At 43.6% G+C, this 9,963-nt stretch overlaps 2 protein-coding genes across 2 annotated transcripts; both read right to left on the bottom strand.

The window, feature by feature from the left end:
- Positions 1–468: 468 nt before the first annotated feature.
- On the bottom strand, positions 469–4,857 carry LOC118210500 (putative RNA-binding protein 15B). Its single transcript, XM_035386710.1, has one exon. It carries the CDS (start codon positions 4,619–4,621, stop codon positions 2,105–2,107), a length of 2,517 nt encoding a protein of 838 aa, XP_035242601.1. The 5' UTR covers positions 4,622–4,857; the 3' UTR covers positions 469–2,104.
- A 457-nt stretch (positions 4,858–5,314) lies between these two features.
- Positions 5,315–9,126, bottom strand: LOC118210804 (mesencephalic astrocyte-derived neurotrophic factor-like). Its single transcript, XM_035387249.1, has 4 exons — positions 8,878–9,126; positions 8,303–8,430; positions 7,793–7,934; positions 5,315–7,153 (listed from the first exon to the last, which is right to left on the bottom strand). The coding sequence occupies exons 1-4, from the start codon at positions 8,963–8,965 to the stop codon at positions 6,969–6,971; spliced, it is 543 nt and encodes a 180-aa protein (XP_035243140.1). The 5' UTR covers positions 8,966–9,126; the 3' UTR covers positions 5,315–6,968.
- Positions 9,127–9,963: the final 837 nt, after the last annotated feature.

The raw sequence follows: 9,963 nt of genomic DNA, 5'->3' as shown, positions 1-9,963 counted from the left end.
AAATACAAACCATTGAGTTCACTGTTTAATTCACACAGTGTGCAGCTTCAGATAAGGCCTTGGACACTTTTGCTTAGACACTTCCCATTGAATCCTGCAGGGATAAACAGCTACCGTGTGTTATATCCTAAAGGTTATTCGGAATCTTTGGCTATACTGACCCTTAGTGGTGGCATCTGGTACTCCAGACAGAGACAGAACAACATTTCTTCGGTTTTCTTTCCATACCAACACTTGCGAAGTCTAGTTGCCTGGTTACTATTTTCGCCTTTACACATTGTTCCAAAAGCAGAATCCTCAGGTATCTATGGAGACAGGACTAGACTAATGTCGGTAGATATTAGTAATTCGTTAAAGCTCTAACCAAGGATTTTTAAAATATCACATCAATGTGATACCTGAAGTGATGTACTGTAATTTATCTACTGATACTAAAGGCATGCAAGAAAAAATAAACAAAACAAGAGATAAAAATCAAAACATGAATTATTTTACTGATGGTCTGATACAGCATACATAGTTAAAATACAAAAAAAATACAAGTATAAGCTTGTTTTAGTATTTAAAAAACGGGTAAAAGAGGAGACATTCTCTCTGGTCACATTACAATTCTAATGTGATATGTAACAAGGAAGTGGTTTCCATTTTTTGTGCAAATAGCAAAGGGCACAAGTGTTAGTTCTCATTAAAAAAACCCTTTGCAAACATGAACAGCTTCAAATAGAGTCAAAGGACATTTTACATATTGTTTCTTGTATTGGTAGTCCAACATTTGTAATTAATTCTGACAGCTAACTGACCTCTTTCTACCATGGCCACAACATCTGTAAGGAAATGGTTTCCTCCAGTTTCAAAGTTCAAAGTAGTTGCTTTGCTACATCACACACACAATCGCTAAGGGGCAGAGGAATGACAAAAGTTGAAAAAACACAGATGGTCCGCAAAAGAACCCAAGACCTTAGTGTTCATTCACCTTTCACTGTACAGAAATTCATAACAACAGTCGTCTAGAATTTACAATATTCAAAGTACAAAACTGACATGCTACATTTATTGTAGTGTAATAGTACCATGTATGTAGCATTATTCCCTTTTTTTAGTGTCTACTGTTCCCCAAATGCATTGTATAACAGAATTCACCCTCAACAGGGCTCTACAGAGCTCCTACTTTAGAACCATTTGCACCTCCAAATGAATGTTTGTTAACTGGAAAAATACTAATTACCAAGAAGCACATCTACTAATTGGGATGCACGAGTGGACTCCTAAATGTTTCAGCTTAGAAGAATATGTGCCCCTTGGAAATATCTTAGCATAGAGCTGGGGGGGGGGGGTGGGGGGCTCAAACAATTACACTGCTTGATGCTGGCGATGTAGAGTATTTCTAGTAGGTGTGATCAGTGCTGAGGTAGTTATGTCCATTCAAACCTATCCTCATACTACACTTCTCTCATTTAAATAAGACAGAAATACAAAAATATAAAATTAAGTCTGTTGAACACTGCTTCAAAGACCCATCATACCTGCAGTTTTTTAAAACACATTCCATCTGTCTTAAAAAAAAAAAGGAATCAAACACCATTTAGTCTAAAATCCATACAACTGCCGCTGAAACTGACAAACAGTAAGGCAAATTACACAGGAAGGAAGGAAGACAAAAAAAGAATCTTTACCTTCGCACATCAGTGATATTTTCATCCATTAAACTGGATCATTAGGAAGAGGGATCAAAAATCTGTTAAGATTCTCCCTGCCTGAAACGTTTGGGGGGGAAAAAAAGACTTCCAAAGTGTAAACAACATTAACTCTGGTAGTGCTGTTACATGTATATATTTTAAAAGTACAAAAGACAACCGTATTTGCTCTATTGAGTACAACTGATCAATATCTTAAAGCTTGATTTTAGGAATGCTCTCCCATAGCAATCCTAACTCATGTTCGTTATGCAAAATTTAGCAGCACTTGCAGGACCCTGCCCCTCTAACCGAATTGCCAGATATGCACTCCCTCACCCCAGTACACTCCACCGCCTCACCCCGACACCCGACTGCTCCTCTCAACCAATCAGCAGAAAAGCAAGAACAGAAAGGCTAAGCTAAGACCCTCAGACCAAGTCTTTCACGATGATGATCACCAGGTGCTCCTCCTCCAGTTTACCCAGGGTCCTGAGCACCGCCTGCAAGTAGAGCTGGGAGAACTCGCCGGGCGGAAAGGCGTACAGCATGGCGCCCGTCTCATGCTCTTTGGCGCCCCCTAGGGGCAGGCCGATCACGCCGGCGGCCTGCTTGTTCCTGAGGTAGGTGACCAGGTTCCGCAGGAGCCTCCTCTGCAGGCCTGGTTCAGGAGGGGGCGTGGCCCTGTCGACGGGACCCTGCACGGCCAGCAGCACGGCGTAGCCGTCCGGCCCGCCCAGCTTAATCCGCCGGGTCACCTCGTCCAGCCTGGGCTGGTCCATCCGCAGGCGCTGGGCGATCTTCAGCTGGCTGACCCCGCCCCCCTGGGTGTGGCTCTCCCTCATGACGGAGCGCAGGAAGGCGGGGCCCCCCTCCAGCATGTACATGTTGGTGGGGAACCAGCTGTTCTTCAGCACCAGCGGGCCCTGCCACACCCGCGTCAGGGTCTCCGTGTACTCCAACAGGGTGCTTGGCTTCCCGCCGTTGTCGGCCGGGGGCTTCTCCCCATGCTCCTGCCCCCCCTTGTCCTCCTCCACCACCTGCACGTCCGTTTTACGATCGCCATGGTTGCGACGGGGCTCCTGCTCCACTTCCTCAGGGCAGGGTGGGGGGGCAGGCTGACTGGGGGGCTCAGCGGGCGGCTCACCGGCTCTCCCTCGCGGTCTGTTGGGGCTGCAGTCCAAAGACGTGGGTGAGGATGGCCCCGCCCCCCGCCCTCTGACCCGGCCCCTCTCTGGCTGCTGCCGCTCGCCCGACAGGCTCCTGCGCTTGCGCCTCTCCTCCCGCTCCTTGGCCCAGCGTTCCCTGCTGGAGCTCCGGCTCCTGCCTCGCCCTCGGCCCAGCGGCTCTGGGTTGCCCCGGCGCTCCAGGCTCTTAGAGGGGCTGGTCCACTCTCTGTCCGCCAGACCCCGCTCCCTGTCCCGCTCCCTCTCCCTGTCCCTGTCGCGGTCGGCAAACAGGCCGCGGACGGGGCTGCGTTCGCGGGGGGCTCTGGGCTCCCTCTCCAGGCTGCGGCGCTGGCCGTAGGCCTCGGGGAGCAGGTCGTAGTGCGGCTGGGGCGGACCGGCAGGGGGCTGGAGCTGCTGCTGCGGCGGGTAGGCCCGCGCCTCCTCCGCCCTGGCGAAGTCCACACGCAGACGCCGTTCCGGGCCCCCCAAGGGGAAGCCCCGCATCTGGGCGCAGGCGGCCTGGGCAGCGTCCAGGCTCTCGTACTGGATGTAGGCGCAAGAGTCGCCCTTGGCGTAGTCCACGGTGCGGATGCTGCCAAAGCGGTCAAACTCCCGGGCGAGCACAGCTAAAGACGTGCCGGGCCCCAGACCTCCCACCCACAGCCGCGTGGTGGGGTTTGCCTTGCCATAGCCGATCTTCACCGGGTTGCCGCCGACGACACAACCTTGCATGGCTACTTTAGCCCTGTGCGCCATGTCCAGGTTCTGAAACTTGAGGAAAGCGTAGGCCCCGCCCTGGCCCCGCGACGGCCGCTTGATGACTACCTCATCGATGATCCCATACTTCTCAAAGCTTCTCCTGAGCTCCACCTCAGACACACTGTGATCAAGGTTGCCAATAAACAAGTTCCTGGTTGCCCTCTGGTCGTCCTCAGGCTTCAATTCATCTTCTGGCGTTGGTTGATACGTATGGCCCCGCCCCCTGTCTTCTAACAAGTTATAGTAATCCAAAACCCTCTCCCGTTCCCGGCTCACCCCTTGTCCCTCAACAGCATAATGCCTAGTTCGAACGTCCCTGATGTTGCTGGCTCCAGGCACCGGAGAAAGGGACCTTTGCCGGTAGTTGTAAACCCCTAGTGCAGGCACGTATCCCACATCGGGTGGCGTGCAGCTACGGCGTCTGAGGTACATGGGTTCAACTTTAAGAGGACGGTCGTACAGCACTAACCTGGCTTTGGAGTGGCGGGCTTCTTTCGCGTCGTCGGCATGTCTGAAATTCACGTAGGCAACGCGACCTAGCTCCGGAGTGTGGGAGAGCTTAACGCTGACATCTCCGAACTTTTTAAACTCGTGAAACAGTCCGTCTTCCACATGCTCATCGGACAGCTGCGAGCCTAGGTTACTAATGATTAAAGTTTTGTACTCCAGACCGCGGGCTCCGCGGGTGTTAAGGAGTTCTGCTGCAGCTTTGCTTGTTTTTGGGGGCACTGCGGTTGTCCTCAGTGAGGGGCGTCCGATGAGACCGAGGTCGTGATGGTGTTGGCGATGATGGAGCTCTCCAACCGCGCCTCGCTCCTCCCTTGGCCAGGGCTTTTCGCGTTCTCTACTCCTGCTGCGCACCTGGCGCTTGTGATAATTTCGGCTGTCGGCTAACAGTGCAGCCAGTGGTGTAGGCGGACCGTCATCCCTACGATTTCCACCACGGTCTCGTTCTCTCTCCCTTATCCGTTTTGCAATTCCTCTTGCAGGACTCGAGTCCCGCTCGGCCTGTCTCTTCATTTCTTTTTTAATGATGCTCAAACTTTTTTGCTTGCGATTGCAAAAAGGGTCCGTTTTGTTCGCAATTGCTGTCCCTCTTCGTCGCCGTTTCACATAAACGATTACTCGAATCAAACTGAAGCATGCATGTTGGTCACAACACGTTTTTGAAATTAAAATGTAAAGGGAGAAAAATATGCAATAGCATAAACACTAGCAAGCCTGTATCTAGGCCGCCATCTTGGACAATAGGAATGTGCGCGCTCCTCCAGTGGGAGGAGCTTGCGTCAATGTGTTCAGAGACTGGTGACGTCATGCGCAATGTGACAAGAACTATATTTACTGAAATGTACTTAATTTTTTAAAATTATATGTTTGATATGGGTGTAATGCAGATAGCTCAATGGAACAGATTGTCCATGTTTTTAAGAAACCTAGTTTCAGATTAATTAGCTTCACTTCTGGGATAAGCTACCTTGGCTTTCTTGGGCTGCAGTATAGTCCTGGCAAGTAGGCTACTTTAAAACTGTGTACTGTCAGCACCTTGCAGTGGAAAACGTAGCTAAAACAAATATTCTCCTTTTCTCTTTTCAAAATGTAAAAATATGTAATTGGCACAGTGTGCGCACAACTTTATCTGGGCCAACCTATGATATGGGTTACACAAAGAAATGGACTCTTAACTAATCCTTCAAGAAACCATGACCTCTCTTGTTAATCTTGGCACAGATAAAATTTTATTTAACACAGTTGCATTCACAGCATACGTATTGGTCACAAATAAAAAGATAGCCAATAACTATGTACAGCATTACTAATTGTTAAAACGGAATCAATCCATGACATGATAATACAAGATGAAACCAACATAAATACAGCTAAACCATAATGAAATTAAAATGAAAACAAACAACTGCAATTTTTAAAATATAAAATGTAAATTTCAAGGTAGTCACAAGACCAAAATAAATATGAAAAGGTCTAAAAAACGATGAAATAAGAGCTGCTGAAATGGTTTTCTTTATGTCTGTGAGCATTTTAGTACTTTGCTGGCTTCATCTGGGAAAATGTACTGCACTTCTATACAAAGGATTGGACCAACATATGCAGCATAATTAACTGGGCTATCAGGCTGCACTAGTTTAATGTAAGGTGAATTTCAGGATTCGTAAGCTATATCTCTATGATTATATTAGACCTTTTTGTGTACTCACAAAGAAGAAATTAAGGACAGAGATTGTATATTTATGCCTAATTCAAACACACACTTCAATGTAATGAAAGTGCATTTTGGTTTCCTAAGATTCCAAATTTTACTGTCAGACCATTTTCAACAACCAGTCACAGAACATTTCAAAGAGAAATTTAAATATTAGCATTTTACAGCCAATACCGTTTAGAATTTAACAGTTCGTTTTTCCTAATCTGTTCTTGGCTTAATGATATTTATTTTATCCAATTGAACAGGACATGGAAATTTGACATCGGTGTTGAACTAATTTTTTTAATTCATACATCACGGCACCCAAAGAGAAATTAATTTTGAAATTCTGTACTGTACACAGGCTAAAAAAATAGGTATATGAAATTAGATTTTCAGTCAGAAAACATTTACTGTACCAAACATTTTAGTCAACCACACATATTACTGAGGAAAATGACAATATGCCAGTATTCCTCAATTAGATTCAAACAGAAGCTTTGTCTAATATATCTGTGCTAATGTGTTCAACATACTTAAATTCAAATTCAAAACAAATAAACGAAACCCTTCATTAATCAACACAACAGAATTAAAACATAATCTGCATTTATCCAAATTGTGACAACACAGCATCCAAACAGTAAATTCTGAATTGAACAACCAAACATTTTATGCATTTCCAATAACCAGGTTAAATAGAATTATATAAATACATTATTTATTTAGTTTTTAATTATATTTCTTTCAATGGCATAGGTAGGTAAAACTATGCAGGTCAAATTATTCATGTGACCACACTTTTTATACACATTTTATATTACCAGGTACATCAAATTCTGAGACAACACATTACATTACTGGAAAAACATTATAAGACAGTCACAGAAAAGTCTTTCCATATTATTACAATTATTATGGCACATCACCAGTACATCTCTTCTTTAAAAATAAGAAAATAAGTCTCACCCTCAGTACACAACAGGTCTTACTGTACATTGTAGATACATTTGATTGAAAGTAGTATTTACATATCCAGTTTCTTCACATGCCCTCTTCTCTTCACATTTAAAATGTTTACACAATTAGTAAAGAACGGCTGTCCACAAGGCATCAAAAGTCTAAAAACACCCCCACAGCCACGACCCCAAAGATCCTCCATGTAAGTCAAAGTTCTGTGTGTGTTTTGGCTGCAGTGGGGGTGTACTTGGGCATGAGCTCATTGATCTTGCGGATGAAGTCTGACTTCTCCGCACAGCCTTTACACACCTCCCCCCACTCCTCCAGAATATTCTTCAAGTCCTTCACCTTCAGCTTCCTCAAGTCCACAGTGTTTAAGTCCACTTGTTTGTCTGGAGAGATACAAATCCAAGATAAATTAATCCAAAGACTCACCACTGCTCCACTGTTCCCACACTTCTTACCTACAGGAGTTCCTGCTTGGTAAAACGATTTTCCAGTGCTTTACAACAGTACAGAACATCTACTGTCATGGTATTCTAGGTCACGTCCCTTAATGAATTTTCAATAATTGTATCAATTGGAATGGTTCAGCTTCAATGGTAGGGAGACAGAACTTTCAATGTTAACAATTAACAATTGCTTCCCAATTTAAAGGTTATGTTTTTTTACATTTACGTTTTATGTTTTTTTTTAATATTACCAAGGATGGTAATATTATAATCCACCAATTAGGATATCTTATAGTATTATCATATGTTGTGCTCTCACAGTCACAAGAGCTAAGAGCTAAGTCACTCAGCACCGTCCTCATCCTTCGTCACTTGTATCCTGTGTTCAGCATTGACAAACACTGGATCCTTCTCTCATCCCTCGCAGAAACGGGCATTTCAGTCCCTGCCCACACATGGTTTGATTCATATATTTCTGTCCAATCCTACCAACTGCTGAATACAACAACTACTTTCAGACACTGATGAAACCTCAGATAGTGGGTCAACACTTAAAAAGGCAAGTAGTATTTGGCTTACCGTATTTAAGCTCACAGATCTGACTGTCCTTCTTCTTTAGCTTCTCGCACACCTTCTCCACTGGCACGTGGTAGCTCAAAGGTTTGGAGACTTCATTTATTATTTTGGTGGCTGCATCAGTAGTTGCTCCCATGTAGTAACACTGTAAAGACATTTGTCAGCATGACATTTGCCTGGCTCCATTGGTTACCGTATTTTTCCCCACTTTGTCTGACTTCACGGTTATGGTATTCTTTATTGTTTTAGATTTTTCTTCTTAAGGCTTGTGCAATGAATGTAATCGGTATGTATTAGAAATGTGTATTTTGGTTCTTGATTACCATAGTTCCATCAGTGCTTTGGTGATGTTACTTATATACTCCCTGGTCTGGGATTGTTGTTAGTAAGATCTCTGCCACTATTACGCAAATCAATTCATATTCTTTGACAAGTTGCTCTGGATAAGGGTTAGTTACTAAATTAGTTTAATGGCTCCAAAATATTTGACACAATTTATTTTAGTAAACTCACCAGCCTGTTTTCTTTCCCCTTGGCATCCTTGCACATTTTCACTAGTTCCCTCTCAATAGCTGCACTGTTGAATTCCACATTTCTGTCTTTCAGAGACTGATAAAACCTCCCCAGGAAGTTCACACAAACTGTAATAGCAACAAAAGCACTGGTTAGTGTGCAAGCATTCTGTCCAGTCTTATTTCACCACCACATGCTGGCTAATACCTAGAAACCAATAAAGTAAAATACCCAATGCATTCCAACCAGCAATTCTGGGTGTCTTATTTAAGTCTTTAATCCATGGATGAGGAATCTGATACGTAGCAATATTGTCTCCCCTCTGCTATCGTTTTCAGAGCCATAACTGCTGCTATATCCTTGCATGTGGTTGTGAAAGGCCAAGCAAAACTATAGCCAATAATTTAGCTCCCTGAACTCTGGGCTTCGGTGAGATGGCCAAGCACGTGCCAATTCTAGTTTGATTGCTAGCTATACCTACTATAGCTACCTATCTATTATCCAAGAGTGAATAAAATGATGTACAGTAACTAAGTAGTCAGGTTTTCTGCAAATAAATATAGTGGTAAACTCACCTTCACATTCTGCCTGATTTAATGCGTCGCTACCGCTTGGTATCAAAGCAAGCAGGAGGGCAAAGGATAAAACACTTAAACAAAGCATCGTAATAATCAAACCTACGATTTATCTAGCACGTTATGCAGCCGATGGAAATGGGATGGTCGTATATCTCGCATTCACATGACCGGTGTTTTTGACAACATAGCACACAACCTCCTGAATCAACTTCCTTATAAAAACCCCGCCCAAGATGCTCCATTGAAGCTTACAGCATCATTCCAGTTTCCCTGCAACAATTGGCCGCTTCACTGCGACCCCCCACAATACTTACCTTGATTGGATAGCTATAGTTTGTTCCGGGACCGGCGTCCATTTGGCGTCTTCCAATTGGATAAATTATTGTGATAATTTTAACGCAATGCATTCGTACCTTCCTCAACAGGTGATGGCAATGATCCATTGATTAAGATGAACAAGAGACTGGTTAGGTCCTTTACACTTCTCGTTGTTTTGCTGCTGATAATAATATCAACATCTTATAACAGATTGTAAATATAATTTTTAATCCAAGAATATCTTGTTTAGCAGATTGTAAATATTTTAACCAAAAAAAAAACTGCCATAGAACATTCAGTGAAAACTCGTTCATTTCTCCTACGAAGTTCACGTTACAGAATACAAAATACAAGTTATTGCAATCATCATTCTGTAAAATTGACATAACTACCACTCAATAAATAACTGCAATAGGGCTATATCATGTCAGCACTACTGTACTGAAAGCACTTCATTTGGTCAGATACTAGCACACAATACACAGCATATTACTGTAATATTCCATATATTTTTAAATGACAAAAAGTATAAATTTATGTCATGAGTAATCGGCATTACACAGAAAGATTAGGCAAGTTTGGTATAAAAAAACTGAGAAAATGGAATCATTTTTGTGTGTTCCATATTGGCCGCAGCTTATTCTCAGGAATAAATGCAACTACCCAACTGTGTTACTGTCACATGTTTCCTAGAAAGATAATGTTGCACTCTTCTGTCACTCTTCAAGCAGGATGCAATACCCTATACTTTTATGTCCTTCCATT

The sequence above is a fragment of the Anguilla anguilla genome, chromosome 13, assembly GCF_013347855.1.
Source record: "Anguilla anguilla isolate fAngAng1 chromosome 13, fAngAng1.pri, whole genome shotgun sequence".
NCBI classification, from domain to species: Eukaryota; Metazoa; Chordata; class Actinopteri; order Anguilliformes; family Anguillidae; genus Anguilla; species Anguilla anguilla.
The sequence above is the reverse complement of the archived record's forward strand: the minus strand, read 5'-3'. Positions and strand labels throughout refer to the sequence as shown.